The sequence below is a fragment of the Suncus etruscus genome, chromosome 17 (genome assembly GCF_024139225.1).
Source record: "Suncus etruscus isolate mSunEtr1 chromosome 17, mSunEtr1.pri.cur, whole genome shotgun sequence".
NCBI classification, from domain to species: domain Eukaryota; kingdom Metazoa; phylum Chordata; class Mammalia; order Eulipotyphla; family Soricidae; genus Suncus; species Suncus etruscus.
Genome location: NC_064864.1, coordinates 40,024,154 through 40,046,204, shown reverse-complemented (window position 1 = coordinate 40,046,204; position 22,051 = coordinate 40,024,154). Strand labels below are relative to the sequence as shown.

Below are 22,051 nucleotides of genomic sequence, written 5' to 3'. Positions count from 1 at the left end.
CTCACCAAGGTGCAAGGTGGTTTGGGGGGCTTATTTTTGGGGGGTGTTTCCATATAGCCTCACCTACATGATACCTTTCTCTCTCCACCTCTGTTTTGACACTCACACTGGGTTGCTATTGGGAGGAGGTTCTCCATATATATGTTCAATACACACTAGAACACTGGTTCTAGTCTTCATTTGTACAGATTGGGTTTGTTTATTTATTTGTTTAATGGGTCATGCTTTGCATAAGTATGAAAAATAAATGAAAACAATTGCCATATTAGAAATGATAGTTTAATAAAGGTAGAATTTCTAAAAAAAATCTTTTTTATTAGGATAAGTTCTTTTGCTAGATTGGCGAAATGTTTTTCAGAGTTCAAAGTTGACCTTCTTATTACATATTCCAATGTCTTCTTTTGTTTTAGTATCACCCTCACATTTCATCTATTTTTTTAGAACATCCACATTTAAAACACATTTATATTTGAAAAATACTGTGATGGGGAAACTGAAAGAAATGATAAAAACCACCCATTTATCTCAACACAAATGTGCAAGTATTAAAGTCTTGAACAGTTGAGGAGACAAAAACTTATAGACTGACCTTACAGTTCCAAGAAAGAAGTTTGTGGTCATAGTGTAATTAATAAAACTCAAATCAGAGTTCAATTGTGGTAACTTTCATTTCTGCTTATTGCCTAGGACCCTTACTCAAGCTAGGCAGAGCTCAAATCCTGCTTTCCTTCCCACCCTTTAAGAAAAGACTTCCTACATGTTCCTGAGGATTTTTTTTTATTTTTGAGAGCAGAACAAATAAATAGTGGTTGACTCCAATTATGTTTTAACAGAACTTACCTTTTTTTTTCTTTCCAGGAAAAAGCCAGCTGTCCCCTTGAAGACAGTAAGTTAATTGTGCACTTAAAAATTCCTTTCATTTTCCATGTTTATTCTTCCCCACTTATGGATGTTGGAGATGCTTCCAGGTAAGGTAGGCACTGCAATTAATCTAAGCCTCTGGAGTTGCTCTGGTGACTGAAGAAGGTTAGGGTTCAGTTAGCCAGGGATAATGCTGCGTATAAGACTGTTCTCTCTTCACCTCATGGCTTCCCTGAGTGTGACCAGCACACCACAGACAATGCAGCCTCCCTTTTTCCTATTTTCCCCTGTATCTGCTGCTCACACTGGCCCAGAGTCAACTGCTGATACTTATGTCCCAAGTATTCAAGGGCCTCAAATTCAGGCCAAAACCTGGTCCAGAAAGAAACTGTTCCAGGAACCTTGCCTTGAGCTAGCACATACTCTCTAGTCCAACATGTATTATTACTTATAAAACAATAAGGAGGTGGTATCTTGAGAAAAAAAAAAGTAAACTGCCATATATCAACTATATGGGTGAAGCTACTGGGGATTGCAATCAATTCTGGTGACCAGAAAGGGAGGTCTCCATGACAATACAATATGCTTCTTCTTCCAAGAAACATTTCCAGTCTGCTACCTCTTACATCAAAGGTTAGACTGAGGATGTTTGGTTTCATCCTAATGAATGAAAGAATAGACATGAATCAAAGAAATGTTCTACCAAAGTCTTTATTTAAATAATATTGCTTTAGGGCTGGAGCGGTGGCGCAAGAGGTAGGGTGTTTGCCTTGCATGTGCTAACTTAGGACACATAGCATTTTGATCCCCCGACATCCCATATGGTCCCCCAAGCCAGGAGTGATTTCTGAGTGCATAGCCAGGAGTAACCCCTGAGCATCACCGGGTGTGGCCCCAAAAATAATAATATTGCTTTAACTTTTATTTCAGCAGTTTATTATAATTAATCTTCCTGCCCCCCTTTTTAAAATAGGTTACCTCTCAACAGAATGCATCAAGTATCTGTGAAGGTAAGTATTACTTTAAAGAATAAATGTTGTCTAAAACTATTTAAATGGTTTGTAAATAAATGAATTTCATTATTTGTGAAGGAGTTGTAAATACGAAGCTCAGTTCTATAAATAATGGTCTTCATTTCTCAATGAGTCTTAAGTAGCTGGTCAGAATCTGAGCTTGCTCATGTTGTCTGCAGTAGATCACACACCCCAGACCACTCTAACTGGAGACAGACTTGCCAGCAACAGGGTCGTGCTTTGCATAGATATGAAGAATAATCTAAATAATTAACATACCTTAGAAATGACAGTTTGATAAAGGTAAAATTTCTAAAAATCGTTTTTTTGGAATAAGTTCTTTTGCTAGATTGGCAAAATGTTTTTTAGAGTCCAAAGTTGGCCTTCTTAGTACATATCCCAATGTTTTATTTTTTAGTATAACCCTCACATTTCACCCATTTTTAGAACATTCACATTTAAAACACATTTATATTTGAAAACTATAAATGTGGGAGGAACCAAGAGAAATTTTAAAACCATCCATTTATCTCAACACTTAAATATTCAGGTAGAAATTAAAGTCTTGCACCTAAAACTACACTTAAAGGTAGTCAATGCTGAAAATGCAGTGAACATTCTCATCCATCCCTGAGTTTTTCCAGCTTACAATATCCTGGTACCTCAGATGATGGACATTATCTGAATGTACACTACAACTTACCTATCTGCTTTTCTTGCTCTCTTATATTTTTTATATTCATCTCCCACATCTTTCTCATCATATTTCTGAAGTAGCATTTTCTTTCTGTCTTGCTTTCTCCTGCCTTTTCTTTCAAGTTTTTGTCTGAATTAGAGTCTTTCATGCCTATTGAACAGGGAACATGAAATTATAGTGTGGCTTTATGTGAAGTCATAGAAAGTAAGTTAAATGCTGTTCAATTCCATGGCTTTTGTAATCCCACCCTAAAACAATAAAGACAATGTCACCCAACCCTGACACAGGTAAGGAACCATGTCTAGCTTTGGAAGGAGGCCTGCAGGGCTGGTGCAGTCAAAGTGCATCAGGAATGCATGTGCACCAGGTCTCCTTCTAGATTTCCAGGCAGTAAAGTTTAAGAACAAAACAACTCATGTGGCAGCTTACAGTAATTTGTCACAAACTTGAATCAATTTTCCACATCAGTGCACTGCAAGAAACTCCAAAATGTATATTATTTTTATAGTTTTTATAAGTTCTTTACTATCATTCATTTTTTACTCAGTCATTTTCAACCTTTTTTTTCCTACAGGAGACATATCCCTGGACATATATATTTTAATATATATGTATATAATAAATTTGAGGGAAAATAAAGTATCCTAATTATTCATAAACATGCTCATTCATGGTTAAGTAGCAAAATTCACTAATATTTCTATATAAATGTATTACATTATGCCCATGTTCTTGTTTACTAGTCCTAATGCTACCTTCCTCTCTTAGAAAAACATGGTGAAATGAAAGTGATGTTAACTTTGTTATAAAGATAACCTGGAATTTGCTTAACTAATTTTTCAGAAAAAATAGATAATCCAGGACCAGAGTGATAGCACAGTGGGTAGAGTTTTTGCATTGCACATAATTTTCCTGGATTCATTCCCTAGTATCCCATATGGTCCCCCCAAGACTGCCAGGAGCAATTTCTGAGTGCAGAGTTGGAAGTAATCCCTGAGCGCCACTGGGTGTGACCCCCCAAAAAAAGAACAAACAAAAAAAGATAATTCATAAACTGACATTTTACACTCTACTAGTAAATAATTCCTTATGCCACTTATTATGACTTAAGAAGATACACCAGAGGTGGAGGCATCTATCTGGAGACACAGAGAAAACAAAACAGACTAAAACTTGCTTATTCACTCCCACTTCAAAGGTTTAGACCTACAGAATTGAATCATCACATTGTCAGGGGTGAATGCAAAAGCTGTCTGTGGTGTCTGTGTCACAGCTAAGAGGGCGTTTCTCTCAATAACGTTTCCAGACAGATGATAGATATACAAATCAATAATATCATGGTGAAGACAAGATCCTCTGACCAAACCAGTTTGAAGTTGCTGAACTTGGGCATGGGGGCAGATACTTTGAGCTAACTCTAATACGAGAATTTTCTCAATCAGAAAAACCTATACCTGCCGAACGCCACAGAGGGTCCAGTCACAGACAAGATGCTGTACCGTCACCAGTATTTCCTCCTTCCCAGAAGTAAGAATTGTTTCCTTCAGAAATAAGTTTCGGTGAGGGATGGGGGCAGGGCAGACCAATAGAACTGAGGGTAGGATGTTTACCTTGCACTTGTGATTTATCCCCAGAACCCCATTTGGTACCCTGAGGTTGCCAGGAATGGTCTCTGAGCACAAAGCCAAGACTAAACCCTGAGCATTGCTGGGGGAGGGAGGGAGGGAGGGAGGGAGGGAAGGAGGGAGGGAGGGAAGGAGGGAGGGAGGGAAGGAGGGAGGGAGGGAAGGAAGGAAGGAAGGAAGGAAGGAAGGAAGGAAGGAGGGAGGGAGGGAGGGAGGGAGGGAGGGAGGGAGGGAGGGAGGGGAGGGAGGGAGGGGAGGGAGGGAGGGAGGGAGGAAGGAAGGAGGAAGAAAGGAAGGGAGGGAGGGAGGGAGGGAGAGAGATAGGAAGGGCGGAAGGAGGGAAGGAAAGAAGGAAGGGAAGAAGGAAGGAAAGAAGGAAGGAAAGAAGGAAGGAAGGGAGGGAGGAAGGAAGGGAGGGAGGGAGGGAGGAAAGGAGAAGAGGGGAGAAGGAAAGAAAGGAAGGAAGGGAGGGAGGGAGGAAGGAAGGAAGGAAGGAAGGAAGGAAGGAAGGAAAAGAAAGAGAGAGAAAGAAAGAAAGAGAAGAAAGAAAGAAAGAAAGAAAAAAGAGAAAGAAAGAAAGAAAGAAAGAAAGAAAGAAGAAAGAAAGAGAAGGAAGAAGGAAGGAAGGAAGGAAGGAAGGAAGGAAGGAAGGAAGGAAGGAGAAAGAAAGAAAGAAAGAAAGAAAGAAAGAAAGAAAGAAGAAAGAAAGAAGAAGAAGAAAGAAGAAAGAAAGAAAGAAAGAAAGAAAAGAAAAAAGAAGAAAGAAAGAAAGAAAAAGAAAGAAAGAAAAGAAAGAAGAAGAAAGAAAGAAAGAAAAAAGAAAGAAAGAAAGAAAGAAAGAAAAAAGAAAGAAAGAAAGAAAGAAGAAAGAAAAGAAAGAAAGAAGAAAGAAAGAAAGAAAGAAAAGAAAAAAGAAAGAAGGAAGGAAGAAAGAAAGGAGAGAAGATTCCTGGACTGACATGATATCAGTGTGCTAGGGAAAGATCATTTTAATTACATTTAACAGGGTGGAGGGGTGGAACACAGGTAGGGACTTTAAAAGAACTGCTTAGAATCACAGAAGCCTAATTGTTCAAGTTGCCCCTTGAACTTAAGCCTACTACTTTAGTTAAGGCTCTTTTATTTACAGAACAAAAGGGACAGTTATTTACTTATCTTACAGGCATTGGCACCTGCCTATATTTAGCTGTTTGCTTTGTTGCTGTTGTTGGTGTTGTTTGGTTGTTTGTTTTGGGTGCCTGGCGGCACTCAGAAATAACTTCTGGCAGGCTCAGGGAATCAGATGGGATGCTGGGCATTGAACCAGGTTGGCCAACAGGTGTAAGATAAATGCCCCACCCATTGTGCTATTGATCTAGCCTTGTTTGGTTTTGCGATGTTTTTGTTTTAAAGAAGCTTTTGTTGGCCCTTTATTTTGACTTTTGTGCTGAGATTATTCAATCTTTCCTGTAAACGAAAAGTCAACCTACTACCTCTTTTGCTTTGCCCATTAATAAATCTGAAATTCTTCCTTCCAGGCACATCCCTCAAAAACCCATCCCTCTGCCAAGTAAGTACAACAACGTTTTGATAAACAACAACAGCACCCTCTCCCCAGAAACTTTGTGTGTGAGCCGCATGGTTCTAACACAACCTGCCGCTTCACTCAAGCATCTTAGTAACCTCTAGCTCTTTTCCCCATTTGTAAATTGTATCTAAGAACATTTATTTTGTAAAGTACATGGATTTGTGTAAAGAATTAGTATTATTGATATCTTACTGATCAAACAGATTATCTTTCATTCCATTATTTTATTATCAATTGTTGTTTAATTTTGGTTTTGGCCACATCCGGCAGTGCTCAAGGTCTACTCCCAGTATGGGGTCACTTCCAGAAGTATAGGATGACCGTATGGTGCTGGGAATAGAACTCAGGTCTTCTGAATGCAAAACATTGCCCCCAGGCCATTCAGCTCTTTCTTTAATCCTTAATTTTTAAATAGAAATAATACACTGACCAGAAAATACAGAAGCTAAGGCACTTACCTTGCATGTGGCACAGCCAGTTCAATCCCTAGCATCGCATATGGTCCCCTGAGTACCACCAGAAGTGATCCCTGATCGATTCTCTGCTAAGATCAAGTGTAGAAGTGATTCCTGAGTCTATAAAGCCAGGAATAGCACAGCTAGGTGTGTAACCTCAAAATATAAACAATTTTTTTAAATGTGACTGAAGAGATGGCACAGTAGGTAAAGCACCTGCTATGCACACAGCTTACACCAGCACTTCTAATATGACCCTCCGAGCACTACCAGGAATAAGCCCTGAGTACCACTGGCCCCCAAAACAAAACACAGATAGCATAAAAAGTTAACAACTGTTTTCAAAATAAGATAAAGTAAAACAATGTATGAGGAGTAACTGATAGTGTTTTATACATCATAAACAGTTCTCAGTCAAGGATATTTATTCGTATTAAATCGAAAATATATTTTCACAGCCACAAAGTGTATCTATGACACTATCCTAAAAAGAAGTTTTTGCAAATATCTGGACAATTTTCTAAAATAATGTATTACCTAAAATGTATAAAAAGTCAGGCTCAGTCATAACGACCTAAAACTTTGACTTTGCTTTATACTCAAATTAAAAATTTCAAATAAAACAAGTCACTCTCTTACATAAATAATCTGAAAATTATTCTAAAATAATCAAGATTAATTAAAGTTAAAGAGACAAATGCTTTGTAAAAACTGTGCAATTATTTCAGACAAATAAATATATTTTCGGTTTTAATTAAATGTTTTATCCATCATAAATCAATTATATTACAAATCACTCTATGATGAGCTATATGTACAGTTCCTAAGTATACTTTTAAAAAAATGTTTGAATGCAAAATGAAAAGAGTTTGGGGCCGGAGAGATAGCATGGAGGTAAGGCGTTTGCCTCTCATGCAGGAGGTCATCGGTTCGAATCCCGGCGTCCCATATATGGTCCTCCCGTGCCTGCCAGGAGCAATTTCTGAGCCTGGAGCCAGGAATAACCCCTGAGCACTGCCGGGTGTGACCCAAAAACAAAAAAAAAAAAAAAAAAAAAAAAAAAAAATGAAAAGAGTTTGGTCATAGAAATTTATTTTTCACTATGCAAAGCTTTTTTTATATTTTCACTTTTTTCAATCCAAGTTCTTTTACTTGAAATCTGCCTTGTTCTACATGGGGGTGAGAACAGAGATGGGGACAAATAATTTTGTATCCTGATGAAGTTTCAATTCTTCTAGCTAAAGTAGACAGGGAAAATATTCTTGATAAAGTTATATAAGGACAGTGGTGGAGGGTCTTTTGGGAGGTGAAAGTGTAGTAACTGGGTATATCAAATCATAAACATTATAGTAACCATATAACCTAAACTACAATAAATTTTTATTACAGAAAGAAAATAGATAAAGCCTATAATATCATGTCAATGCAGAAGTGCTATTAAAAATAATAATAAAGTAGGTGGTAACAGGTTGTGGGGTCACTGCAAGTAACAGGCCATAGGATTACTCCTTTAGGTGGGGCAGTGGGAAGGCCTTATCTGTCACCTAACAGCTGGACCTAACAGCTCCTCCCACAAAGGCTGATGTGAGGGCAAAAAAATGAGATAAGCTATGAGAAGTGGAATAGGACTGGCATTCATATTAATGAAGAAACTATCAGTCTTAAACACTCTAACTGAGGGAACCTGCTGTGCCTTGAGCAAATTTGACCACCTGCCTCTTCTCTTTCGTTGCCATCATTCCAAAGGATTGTCCTACCATCCCAGAGAGCCACAACATTCTCCTCTTCCTTCATCCCAGCATTCTGCCACCTGCTTCACCTTTACCATCACCATTCACCTTTCATTCCAACAGCAGCTATCTCCTTCGAACATTAAGAGCTTTCATGTAAAGCTATTTTTTCCTGCAGATTCTCCCCCCCCCCCTTAACTTTCCCACAACACTGATTGTGTGCTGGTCAAAAGCCTAATTAGAGTCACCCCTATCCTCATGCATGCTCTCCTAATACACCTCACAGTTATACCTTCAAATAATATCTGGATCCAACCATCCTCATTACTTCCAACAGCTCCAAGTCCATGTCATCTGCCTGATTAGCAGAAACATTCAAACTCTCTTGCTTTCTGTTCTTGCCCCTTGTTTCTATTTCCAGCCTGACTGCCAGAGCTACTTTATTAAAAGATGAGCAGTTCAAAACTGCAAAAGTTTCTCATAACCTGCTTATTAAAACTCATGTGAAGGATCTGCCAGATTCTGAAATTTGGATCATTTCATTCCTTCCTGTCCAAATTCATCTCGTCTCCCTCTTTTTACTGAATTTCAAGCACAGTGGTTTCTTACCCCCCCCCCCACTTTTCTCTCTCTCTTATCCAGCAGTACCCAGAGGTTACTCCTAGCTCTGTGCTCAGGTTCACTTCTGGCAGGGTCAAGGGACCGTATGAGATGCTGGGGATCGAACCCGGGTGTGGTGTGCAAAGCTCCCCCTCTTTCTTTTCTTCAAATAGTCCAGACCCTGTGTGTACTGTTCACTCTATCTTGCACTTCTTTCCTGAGGTACTCATATAACTCCTCCCTCTCCAACTGGTTGAGGCCTTCCTGGATAACTATATTAAACATATTACTACTCAGAGAATAATTCCCAGTTTCCTACTCTGCTTATTTTTCAATTTGAATTGAATTCTCGTAAGATACACAGTACAAAGTTGTTCATGCAGTCATATATTTTGAGTCATATATTGTCATATATAACTTTCAGTCATATATTTTCCAACACTGTTCACTGCTGTATTTCAACTACAATTTCACCAACAATGTCCCAGTTCTGCTCCTGCCTCTATAGCAAACATTCTCTCTCTCTCTCTCTCTCTCTCTCTCTCTCTCTCTCTCTCTCTCTCTCTTTCCCTCCCTCCCTCTTTCCCTTTTTTCCTTTTAGGCACTGTGATTTGCAATTTTGTAACTAAAGGGGTATCATGCATATCATTTAATTCCTTCCATGAACCAGCCCTCCTGGTCCTCATCTCATCTCTTTTATCTTTGGGCATTATTAGCTCATATATATATATATATTATATGATATATAATATATAATATATATTATCCTTATATATGATATATGTCACAAAAGTGTGCAATTATTCTATGTATATTCTCTCTCCATGACTCATTTTATTCAGCATAATACTCTCCATATTCACCCATGTATAAGCAAATTTAATTATTTCTTTTTTTTTACTTTTTAAAATCATTTATTATCATATAGTTTTTTTTATAAATGATCTTTATTTAAACACCGTGATTACAAATATAATTGTAGTTGTATGATTACAGTCATGTAAAGAACACCCCCCTTCACCAGTGCAGGATTCCCACCACCAATTTCCCCCCATCTTCCCATGTAGGTGCAGCTCATGACATGAAGCTCACCACATAGAGTGATAAGTGCAGTTAGAGAAATAACTACACCGGAAACTATCATAGCATTGTGAATGAATGAGAGAAAAAGAAAGCCTGTCTTGAATACAGGTGTGGGTGGGGTGGGGAGTAGGTAAATTTAATTATTTCATTTTAAGAACAGCTAAGTAGTATTCTATTGTACAGATGTACCATGGTTTCTTTATCTACTCATCTTATCTTGACATTTGGGTCTTTTCCAGATTCTGATTATTGTAAATAATGCTGCAATTAATATAGGAGTGCAGATGACTTTTCTTTTTTGTGTTTTTGGGCTCCTAGAGAGTATTATTTCTGGGTCATATGGGAACCCAGTTTCAAGCGTTTTGAGGAAAGTCATATTTTTTTCCAAAAAGACCAGCCAGTGTATATTCTCACTAGCAGTGAATGAAAGTTCCTTTCTCCCCACATCCACACCAATATTGGTGTTTCTTGTTCTTCTTGATGTGTGCTAGTATCTGTGGCATGATATGATAAATTGTTTGACTCTTTTTGCTAGTGTTTTGTTGAGGATCTTTACATCTTTGTTCATAATAGATATTGGCATATACTGGTACTTTTTTGTGTGGTGTCTCTGCTTTTGGTATCAGGGTAATGTTGGCTTCAAAGAATCTGTTTAGGAGTGTTTCTTTAAAAGGTTTGACAGTAGGTCCTCTTTAAAGGTTTGAAAGAACTCACTGGTAAATCCATCTGGACTCGGGCTTTTGTTTTTGAAAGAATTTTGATTATCATTTAAATTTTCTCAATAGTCTATTCAGATATTCCAGATCATCTTGGCTCAACCTTGGGAGCTTATTTTTCCAAGAATTTATTTTTTCTAGATTTTCTCATTTCTTGGCATAAGGATTCTCAAAGTAATTTCTGATTATAATATTTTAGCAGTTTATTTATTTATTGGTTTTTGGGCCACACCTGGTGATGCTCAGGGGTCACTCCTGGGTCTTAGCTCAGAAATCACTCTTGGCAAGCTTGGGTGACCATATGGAATGCCAGGAATCAAGTCGGGTCTGTCCCGGGTTGGCCGCATGAAAGCAAATGCCTTATGCTATGCTATCTCTCTGGCCCCAATCTCTGTTCTAATTTAAATTTCTATAGTGTCTATAGTGGCATTCCTCCTTTCACTTCTAATTAGGTTTATTAAGGCTCTCTCTCTTTGTGAATCTTGTTAATGGTTTGTTAATCTTGTTTATATTTTCAAAGATCAAACTCTTGATTTCACTGATCCTTTGAATTTTTTTTTTTGGAAGGGGAAGGTTCTAGCTCATTGATTTTCATTATTATTATTATTTCATTATTATTATTTTATTATTTTCTATATTTATTATTTCTTCCTCCTGCTCATTTTGTTGATCATTTCTAATTTCTAAAGCTGTGTAGTCAAGTTATTTATGTGGGTCATTTCTTCCTTTCTTATGAATGCTGCAAAGCTATTAATTTTCTCTTAATACTGTGGGCCTATTGCTACAAGGAATCATCAAAACCCCTGTAGTGCTCAGGGGACCACAAAATGTCCTACAAGGTATATGTTTCAGCCATTTGAGCCATCTCCTCAGCCTCTGGTTTATAATTTTAAGTTTCTTAAAATCGACAATTATCTGGAAATTGACAGTTGGGAGTCTTTCATCTGCTTTTTTTCTTTTCCTTTTTTTTTTTTTTTTTTTTTTTGGCCACATCCAAAGGTTATTCCTGGTTCTGCACTCAGGAATTACTTCTGATGTTACATGGGGAACCTTATGGAATGCCAGGGCTTACACCCATGTCAGTCACATGCAGGGCAACGACCCTACCTGCTATTATTATCCTCCAAACCTTCATCTGTTTCTACATTCAATTTATTTTCAATATGCTCTTTCTGGTTGAAGTATACAAAGAAAGCTGGGTTTCACAGAGATATATAGTTGGAAAGACATTGAAAAAACCTCAGTGTTTTCGGGATCCTCATCTTATGCTTTAATATCCATTGCTCTTAAGGAGTGATGTGTGTGTGTGTGTGTGTGTGTGTGTGTGTGTGTTTATGTGTGTGTCCTCTAGTGCCTAGCAGTATTAAGGTTCAGGTAGAGTAACTAATTATAATATAATAAAGATTAATTGGTTTTTCAAATCTCTTTTAGGATTTTCAGAAGGGGGAAGCCCAACAGTGGATGGCCCATTACCAAGTTTCTTGCCTAATTTTACTTTGTCAGAACAGGTATGAAATTAATTCTACTGTTACTAGTAAACTACTGGAAAGGTCTTTGGATAAGATAGTTTGTAGAAATGCTTGAAAACAGACTCTTGTAAGTCTCTTATAAGATGTTATTCACTAAGAGATACAAAATACAATTTTCCCCTTATTTATTTTTTCTGGCTCAAATTCTAAATATCCTGAAAACAACATAAAAAAAAAAAACTACTAAAGTGTGCTGCTTTATTTTTTCTCTGACAGTCTTTTTATACTTAGTGATTTTCTCATAATAAATCTATGATTCTAAACTACATTAAGAAGCATTTTTTGGGGCTGGGAAGGTGGCGCTAGAGGTAAGGTGTCTGCCTTGCAAGCGCAAGCGTAGGACGGACCACTGTTCGATCCCCGGAGTCCCATATGGTCCCCCCAAGCCAGGAGCGACTTCTGAGCGCATAGCCAGGAGTAACCCCTGAGCATCAAACGGGTGTGGCCCAAAAACCAAAAAAAGAAAAGAAGCATTTTTTAAGACAAAGAATGTATGCTATTGGATAAGTTTCTCGAAAATCTTTAAAATGTAAAAGGTATCAGAACACCTTCAGAGTACTTACAAAAATCAAGTACTTGTAAAAATTACCTTGAAAATGAGAAAGTACCACACAAAACAATAAAAATAAGATCACAATGGAAGAGAGTTACAATGTGAAAGAAACTGTAAATAGTTCAGAAATCTGCTAGGATCTAAATACTAAATTTGATATTTATACCAAATGAGGTAAAAGGGTTAATTATATATTTTCTAAGGAAGAAAATATAAGACTTATTTTCAGATGTGCACAGAAGATGTGGTGTCACTGAAATAGCATCTTACATAACGACACTCTCCTTCTCACAGGAAGCAGATGTTCACTGTAAACCCTGGTATGCTGGTGCCTGTGACAGAAAGTCTGCTGAAGAAGCATTACACAAATCCAACAAGGTCTGATCAATTTTTTAATATAAGCTACTTCAGTTAAAGACCATGTATCACATAGTCGACATAGTTGGTCATAATACATGTTTCCAAGTAGTTGGGAGTGAAATTATTAAAAAAGAAAAAAGAAAGCAAGAAAAAAGTATAGCAAAAAGAAAATTTGTGAGAATTATTGTGTCCACAATGAGTCATTAAGTCATTATCAGAAGGTTTAGTAAGTTCTTGTCGTAAGTTGATCATTTTGTTACTTCTTTTGTTTCTGAGTATTAAATGACTATTTAATTTAATATTTCTGAATATTAAATACACATTGGCATCTAAATTGGAGTGTTCCTACAGGGATGACAGTATTTAAAAAAAATGGAGTAATCCAAGAATTCCAAGCACTATTGCTGATACTGTGGCTTTTATGGGCATGTTTTTGTCTGCTGGGGAGGGTTCTCACACTCATTTCAAAATGTCCTGGTGATGTCAGTCCAAATACCGGCACATTTGGAGTTTTGGGCAGATTTGGTGTCTCTGCAGATTGCTGGAGATGAATGTTGAAGCAGAACCATTGGCAAAGAGGCAATCGTGGGTGACGGGTGCAGTAGGCATGGCTTTGGTATATTAGGACTTGACTTGCCCTCTCTGCCCAAGATAGCCAGCTTTCAGCTGTGTGACCCATGCACCCATAATTTTTATGGCTTGATTTACATCTCTTTCAAGAGCAGAGTGAATCTATGAAGCTGGCCAAATACAGATAAAGCATCTGATCAATTTTTAATACAATATTCTGACCTCAAACTATAAAAAGACTGCTCCTCCTGATCAGTGCAGCAATTTGTGAATGCTAACACCATTTTTATTTGCTAACTTCATTCTGCTGCTCCTTTATTTTTCAAATTTTCATTTTAACTTATTTTTTATTTTATTTATCTATTTATTTATTTATTTTATTTTGGGGGGGCACACCTAGTGGCACTCAGGGTTTACTCCTGAATCTGGTTAAGAAAAAGATCCTTGCTTGGGGGACCATATGAGATGCTGGGGACTGAAACCGCGTCCATCCTGGATCAGCTGTGTGTAAGGCAAGCACTCTTCCACTGTGCTACCACTCCAGTCCCCTCACTCTGCCTCTCTTTTAACTAGTCTTGTTTTTCCATTTATTTTTTCTTGTCCTTTCATATCTGTAAGGTTTCACTGATCTCAAACAGTGGGAGAGAAAATTTTTCCAAGAGGTATATGTCTATAAAGGTTGATGCTTTCTAATGCATTTAGGATGATGAGAAGTAGCAAGTTATTGAGACCAATGCACAGGATAAAAGATTTAGATAAAATAAAATTTTGAAGCTAGTCTTGTAGGAAAACTAGAGGCAATTTAGAAAATTCAGAATTCAAGTGCTTTTTTTTTTTTTTACTTTTTCTCTCTTTCATTTTTTAAAAATAAACTATTTTATACATAATGTTTTTTACGCTTGTTTTATGTCCAACTCTGCAATTACATAAAGGGCATTATTTTTATTAGTTCCTTTGCTGACTCCTCAATTATCTCTTCTTCTTTGATGAAGCTTACTTGTAACCTATTCTTGGGATGTTAACATTATGCTATGAGTTTTTGCACATTCAAAATTGTTTTTATAATTGCCTTGGAGGTCTCTTGATTGGATATAAAATCTTTAAACAATTTAAGTTTTTTAAAGTGTTGTTCCAGTGACTTTTCTTTATCTCTATGATGCTTTTGAAAAATATGATTCCACCTTTTTATTTTTTTGCACTTATATATGTTTGTTTGTTTAGTTTAAAACCAGAATTTTGGGGAGGAACCACTTCTAGTAACTTCACTGTGAGACCAGATGGTTCTATACTTGGGTCCATCCACATAGTGCTGCTTGGCACTATGTACTAACAGAAAGGGTTTTTTATTGGTAAAATCTTATCATTTACCAGTATACAATTTTTAAAAATAGGTTAATCCTTTATCATCTTTTTTCTCTCTCTTATTTCCAACAGATTTTCTTCTATGAGTCTTTTATTTTTTATTTTTATTTTTAGGGGCCATAACCAGTGATTCTCAAGAACTAGTCCCACCTTGGTGCTCATGAGTCACCAAGCAATCTTGTATAGTGCTGAGAATCAAACCTCAGGCCTTCTGCATTGCCAAAGCCTGGGCTCCAGCCCATTGAGCTATCCAATGATCCTATGATATATCTTAAAAAGTAGTTCTGTTTCACTATTTTTTTAATTTTTTTATTTAAACAAATTTATTACATATATGGTTGTGTTTGGGTTTCAGTCATGTAAAGAGCACCACCCATCACCAGTGCAACATTCCCATCACCAATGTCCCAAATCTCCCTCCTCCCCACCCAACCCCCACCTGTACTCTAGACAGGCTATTTTCCTCGTACATTCTCATTATTAGGATAGTTCAAAACTTAGTTATTTCTCTAACTAAACTCATCCCTGCTTGTGGTGAGCTTTATGAGGTGAGCTGTAACCAGCTCTTTTCTCTTTTGTGTCTAAAAGTTATTATTGCAAGAATGTCTTTCATTTTTCTTAAAACCCATAGATGAGGGAGACCATTCTGCATCTTTCTCTCTCTCTCTCTGACTTATTTCACTCAGCATAATAGATTCCATGTACATCCATGTATAGGAAAATTTCATGACTTCATCTCTCCTGACAGCTGCATAATATTCCATTGTGTATATGTACCACAGTTTCTTTAGCCATTCATCTGTTGAAGGGTATCTTGGCTGTTTCCAGAGTCTTTCTATGGTAAATAGTGCTGCAATGAATATAGGTGTAAGGAAGGGATTTTTGTATTGTATTTTTGTGTTCCTAGGGTATATTCCCAGGAGTGTTTCACTATTTTTTTAGGATTTGAATAATATAATAGAACTTGTTGTTGTTGTTGCCTTTCACCCCTATTTCTATCCCCTTGATCCTATTATACTGTTTAAACATTTTTCTCTACCTTGGTTATTCAGTCATTTTGTAAGCCTTCATTTCAGGGTATTATCTGGGGGGGGGGTGGATTTTGTAATTTGATCACTTCTGAAATAAGTTTATCTTTCTCTTCAGTTCCTTTACTGATTTAATCAACTCCATTCCTTCTTCCTGATTTTTGCTCAGCTCTTTGTTCATAACTTTGAAACATATGGTTCTAGAGTATTTTATAAGATCATTGTTTGGATTGTGATGTTAATTTTTTATTTTCATAGTTTTGTTTCTGGTTGTTTGGGAGGTTGGGTTTAATCTTGTTATTGTTGTTTTTATTTAGGACTGTACATATTGATGCTTAGGGGCTACTTCTGTTTAATGTCCAGAGGTTACTCGTGGCAGGACTTAAGAGACCATGTGAGGCTTGGAATCAAACCCAGAGCCTCATAAATACTAGGAAATTGTTCTACCACTAAATCACATCTTGGCCTATTGCATTAGTTTTCCTGCTTCAATATAAGTTGGAGTGGGAGCAGAATTTTCATAAGTTGAAAACATGTTTTATTTCAAATTCCTGGTATTTTTAACTTAATATTAGAATTTATTTGATTTTAAAACATAAGCAACTGTGCATTTAAGTCCTCAAGAGAGTATCTTCTGAGTTTAATTTTTTGCTTGTTTTTTTTTTTTTGTTATTGTTGTTGTTGTTTGGGGGCCTCACCTGGCCATATTCAGGGGATTACTCTTGGCTCTGCTCTCAGAAACTACTCCTGTTGGTGCTCAGGGAACCTATGGGAGGCTGGGGATAGAACTGTGTTTGTTTGCATGCAAGGCAAGAACCCTATTCACTGTATTAGCTTCAGCCCTTTGATTTAATTTTAATGTATCCCTTTATACATTTTAAATCCTATAAACATTCTACTTCATACATGAAAAAGTTAGCACTGACATTACTCAAAATTTTTGGTTACAAGGTTGTTCATAATATAGTATTCTTTCCACAGATAAAGTTGTTCATGATTAAGTTACAGTCATACAATGATAACAACCTTTATCAGTGCCTCATATCTGAGGCAGGCATTTTACTCTCTCTCTCTCTCTCTCTCTCTCTCTCTCTCTCTCCCCTTTTCTTTTGACACATTGTGGTTTATACTACTGCAAATGACGGAGTGTCATGAATGTCTTTTGCATATTAGATCTTCTTTACTCTAACTGCACTCTCCACTCTTTGTGGCAAGGTATCTACCATGGAATGGTCCTCCTGATTTTCATCTCTATTGTTTCTGGATATCATCCCCACACTGTCTTTTATTTTCCTATATCCCAATTTTGAGTATGATTATTCTATATTTATCCCTCTGACTCATTTCATTCAGTATAATTACTCTCCCTGACTATCTATGTTTAAGCAAAATTCATGACTTTATTTTTCTAATGGCTACATAGTATTCCATTGTGTAGATATACCAGAGTATCTTTAGCAACTGATCTCTTGTCACGCAGATGGGTTGCTTCCAGATTCTGGCTATTGTAAATAATACTGTAATGAACATAGGAGTGTAGGAATAATTTTTGTATTGTGTTTTTGTGTTCCTAGATACCTAATAGTGTGTTAGATTTTTTTTGTTCAGTTCTGTCAGTACTATAGATATCTTAGATATTAGCCCTTTATCAGATTTATATTGTGTGAATAGTTACTCCTATTCCATAGATAGCCTTTGTATCCTAATTATTGTTTCCCTTGTAGTGAAGAAACTTCTCAGTTTAATGTAGTCCCGTTTGTTTATCTCTGCTTCCACTTGCTTAGACAGAGGTGTTTCCTCCTTGAAGATGCCTTTAGTCTCATGAAGTGTTTTAGTCATGAAGTGTTTTACCTATGTTTTCCTCTATGTATCTTAAGGTTTCAGATCTTTTATTAAGATCTTTAATCATTTTGATTTGACCTTCATGCATGTTGTTAACAAGAGGTCTGAGTTCACCTTTTTGCATGTCATTGACCAGTTTTCCCAGCACTACTACTTGTTAAAGAGGCTTTCCTTGCTGTATCTTGTATCTGTTGCCCATTTATCAAAGATTAATTGGTTGTATACCCGGTGATCAATTTCAGAATACTCAAGTCTATTCCATTGGTCTGAGGGTATGTTTATTCCAATACCATGCTGTTTTTAATTACTATTGTTTTATAGTACAATTTAAAGGTGGGGAGAGTTTGCATCCCATCTTCTTTCTCCCAAGGATTTCTTTAACTATTCATGGGCATTTATTGTTTTAAATAAATTTCAGGATTGTTTGATCTACTTCTTTGAAAAATGTCATGAGTATCCTTAGAAGGATTGTTTTAAATCTATATAATGCTTTGGGAATTATTGCCATTTTAATTATGTTAATCCTCCCAATCCATGAGCAAGGTATATGTTTCCATTGCCTTCTGTCCTTTTATTTCTTGAGGCAGTGTTTTATAATTTAATTTGTATGGGTCTTTTATCTCTTTAGTTAAGTTGACTCAAAAGTACTTGAGATTCTGAGGCACAATTGTGAATGGGTTGTTCTTATGATGTCTTTTTGGCAAAGTATTTAGGATTTTTTTTTTTTTTTTGGTTTTTGGGTCACACCCGACGGTGCTCAGGGGTTACTCCTAGCTCTATGCTCAGAAATCACCCCCATCAGGCTCAGAGGACCATATGGAATGCCGGGATTTGAACCACAGTCCTTCTGCATGCAAGGCAAATGCCTTACCAATGTGCTATCTCTCCAGCCCTGTATTTAGGATTTTCTAAATATAGTATCATGTCATCTGCAAACAAAGCTTGACTTCTTCCTTTCCTATTTGGATGCTCTCAATATAATTTTCTTGCCTAATTGCTATGGCAAATACTTCCAATACTATGTTGAATAGTAAGAAAGGGCAACCTTGGTTTGTGCTAGATCTTAGAGGACAGGCTTTTAATTTTTCTTCATTGAGTATAATATTTGCCATGGGCTTGTCATAAATGGCCTGGACTATATTGAGAAAAGTTCCTTCAATTCCAATTTTGCTGAGATATTTTTATTATTAATGAATGTTGGACCCTGTCAAATGCTTCTCTGTATCTATTTATATGATCATACATTTTTTCTTTTGTTGATATAATGTATTATGTTGATTGACTTGCTTATGTTAAATCATCCTTGCATGTCTGGGATGAACCCTACTTGGTCATGGTGTATGACCTTTTTTTATTAAATATAATTTTTATTTTAATCATAGTGGCTTACATATCATTGACAATAATATTTTAGGTACATATTGACATAAAATCAGGGGAGTTTCCATCACTGAATTGTCCTCCCTCCACCTCTGTTCCCGTCCTTCTTCCCATATCCTCTTCCCTTACCCCCGGGGCTGCTAGAATAAGTGGTCCCCTCTGTGCCTAGCTTACTACTTAGTGGTCTTACACTTCTTTGGTCTTGGTACCTCCCTTATTTCCCCCCCCCAATTGGGAGGTGGGACTAGATAGTTCAAGTTATGTGGTTTGTTTGAAGAAGAGAAAAGTAATAACCTGGAGAAAAAAAAAAAAAAGAAAAAAGAATCAGATACTCCGGAAATGGGCGGAGTTCTAGAGGCTTTCATCCTTCGTTTGAGAGAAGAAGGGGGAAAAGAAGGTGAAACACCACAACAGTACATAAAGTACTGTCAAATAAAATATCCAGTGAGCATTCCCAAAAAAAAAAGCAAAACAAAAACAAAAGGGTATGCACCATATAAAAGCCATGGTTTTGAGATAAAAAATGTGGCAGAGCACATAAAAAAAGAAAAGAAGAAAATAAATAAATAAATATAAATGGAGACATCCACTTCAATAGCCAAACCACAACAATGAAATCAACAAAAAAAAATAGATAAGTAAATAATAATTTAAAAAAATTGTTTTGTGCTTTTTTTCCCCCTCATGCAGATGCACAGTAAATATTGGGGTCATTCAAAAAGGAATTTCCTTTGCCTAAGAGATACAGGGTTTCTCCACCCTTGAAGTATATTGTCATGGGATTAACTATAGACTCCTTTCAAGTTCATTTACTCTCCCCTTGGTGCTTTTGTGGTGTATGGAAGACTTCTGCTCCATCCTGGGTGATAACATCAGACCTCTGTATCTAGAGGTCTCGATATCTGCACGAGTCAAGTAGTTGAACTTATGATTATGTCTTTCTTTTTGGATCTAGAAGTTCTGTTCCCTCAGTGTCATTTTAATTCGTCTTCTGTGGTTGGTGGTCCTGGTCTTTGCGCTGATCCTAGGAAGGGGCCTGGGATAGCGTCTTCCATTATGTTTCCAGAGGTCCCCTTTCATTGCAATAGTCTCAGACAGATCTCTGGAACTAGGGATCATAGTTGTTTTGCAGGTCGTAGCTCACACCCTAGACTAGGGCTTTTTATTGGTCCCAGGATACATACAGTCTGGCCATGGTTCTGTCAGCCTGTCATCTGTAAATCACGATCTTGGCATTTGGATAGAACGGGTGACAAATCTTCTGATTTTGTCTTATTGTTCGTTGGTGAGGTAGGATAACTTGCTCTTAGGTCAAGTTGTTCCCATTTTCCTTGTTGTCAGGGTATCATATTAGGGCTGGCACTTGTTGGTGTCCGAGCACTATTAAGGATGTCCTGGTTGGGATTTGTTTTCTGTGGCTATTGTAAAGAAGTGCGTTGTTTCTATGTCTGTGGTCCAGGGTTCAAGGCTGGATGGTTGGTGTCTAATCACCTGGGGTCTAAGTTGGGACCACGTGACATATTTTCAAGGTGGGAGATACCCCTGTATTGTAAACAAGTATGAGTTCTTATCCCTAATAAAGAGCTCATTTTTATATGTAAGATTTCCCCTTTTTTTAGTGTACCTTTGCAGGGAGAAATGGTGCTACATTATATTGCCAGTGCATTTGAGGGTGTGTTGTAGAAATCTTGCGTCTCAGCAATTCTCGTGGGTCATAGTCCTTTCACAGGAGGAAAACGGGTAACACGAGCAGACGAATATAAAATATAAAATAATAATACCACATGAAGTATGTGGGGTCAACACGTTTCTGGCAGGAGTGCAACAAGTTTAATTTTTTGAGCAGGGGAATTTATAGGGGTAAAATTAGACACAGGTGAAGAATAATTGTAATTACAAAGCCTAGTACAACAATGACAATAAGCAATGGATATGACTAAAAATTCTAAGTTACAAGAGAGAAGGTCACACAACTCAAGGTAACTCCTTACAAGCTTACTTTAAATGCAAAAATCGGGATTAGGAGGAAGAAGGGAATATCTAGAAACTTGGTCTTTCTAGGCTGGACCCTATTGTTTTAGAGGTTAAATGAAGGAAGGTACCAAATCCCCAGGAATGAGCTTCCCTATTTTTAAAGGAGTGTCAAAAGTCAAAATCTGTATTCTGGTTACACCCTTGATTATCAGAAACTGTAGCTGCAAAGGACATATTGAAAAGGGGAGAAAAATTGTCTTTGTTTTTAGGGCTGACTATATCCAGAAAAGGGGGTTCTCAAATAAACTTTGGTGCTGGAATTTCTGGGCCAAATTATTTGATAGAGGTCAATATTTTCCCTGATATAAACAAAGGAGAGATAGTCAGATACTGGCTGAAAATGTAATGCCAGGCGTCTCTTTGGAAATTCCTCAACCATCCACGCAGGGGAAAAAGGCGTCCACAGCGGGTCTTTTGAGGAACCCCATGGCGGTTAAATTAGTTCTACCCACCAGGAAAATCTGAGGATACATCTGGTGGGCTAAGCCCCCCTAAAAGCTTAGGCATGCCCTGGCAAGGGTGGAAAGAGAAGAAAACAAAAACAGGTCACACACCCAAAAAAGATAAAAATAGAAATAAAAAATATGTGCTTATGTATATACATGACAAGAAAAAAGATTTTTAAGAAATGAAGTAAAAAATTAATTAAAGGAACAAGGTGATGCAAGAAAGTATCTTGCATTTGGGGAAAAGCAGGTAAAGAGGTAGTGTAGTACAGGTCTTATACTTATGATGGTAGTATAGGTTTCCCTATTGTCTTTTGAGATTTTCTTGTGGTGTGTGGGTTCCCAGGCGTCTTTTCATCTCCCAACCTGACCTTGAGATTGGCAAAAGATTTGCGGAAGGGAGGACTTGGGAAGAGTTCATGCATTGGGGGATACTTGTAGAGCTAAATCTGGTTTCAAGTAACAGTCCACGTTAGGAAGGGTTGGTAAGGAGGACCATGCAGCATGAGTCAGCAGGGGAGTTGGTTGCCTTTTCTTGTAGGGGGCGAGGTGTGGGTTTGACTGGTTGTCCCTTCGCTTGGGTGCTGGGTACTGGTTCAC

The 22,051-nt window shown here is 37.3% G+C and overlaps 1 protein-coding gene across 1 annotated transcript in view; it reads left to right on the top strand.

Annotated features, from left to right (window-relative positions):
- BLNK (B cell linker) overlaps nucleotides 1-22,051 on the top strand; it is a 106,521-nt gene that overhangs the window by 77,296 nt on the left and 7,174 nt on the right. The window contains exons 10-15 of the mRNA XM_049790885.1: nucleotides 859-886; nucleotides 1,835-1,871; nucleotides 4,014-4,098; nucleotides 5,714-5,745; nucleotides 11,779-11,855; nucleotides 12,724-12,807. Of these exons, the coding sequence (XP_049646842.1) occupies nucleotides 859-886; nucleotides 1,835-1,871; nucleotides 4,014-4,098; nucleotides 5,714-5,745; nucleotides 11,779-11,855; nucleotides 12,724-12,807 (343 nt within the window). The remainder of the gene's footprint in view (nucleotides 1-858; nucleotides 887-1,834; nucleotides 1,872-4,013; nucleotides 4,099-5,713; nucleotides 5,746-11,778; nucleotides 11,856-12,723; nucleotides 12,808-22,051) is intronic.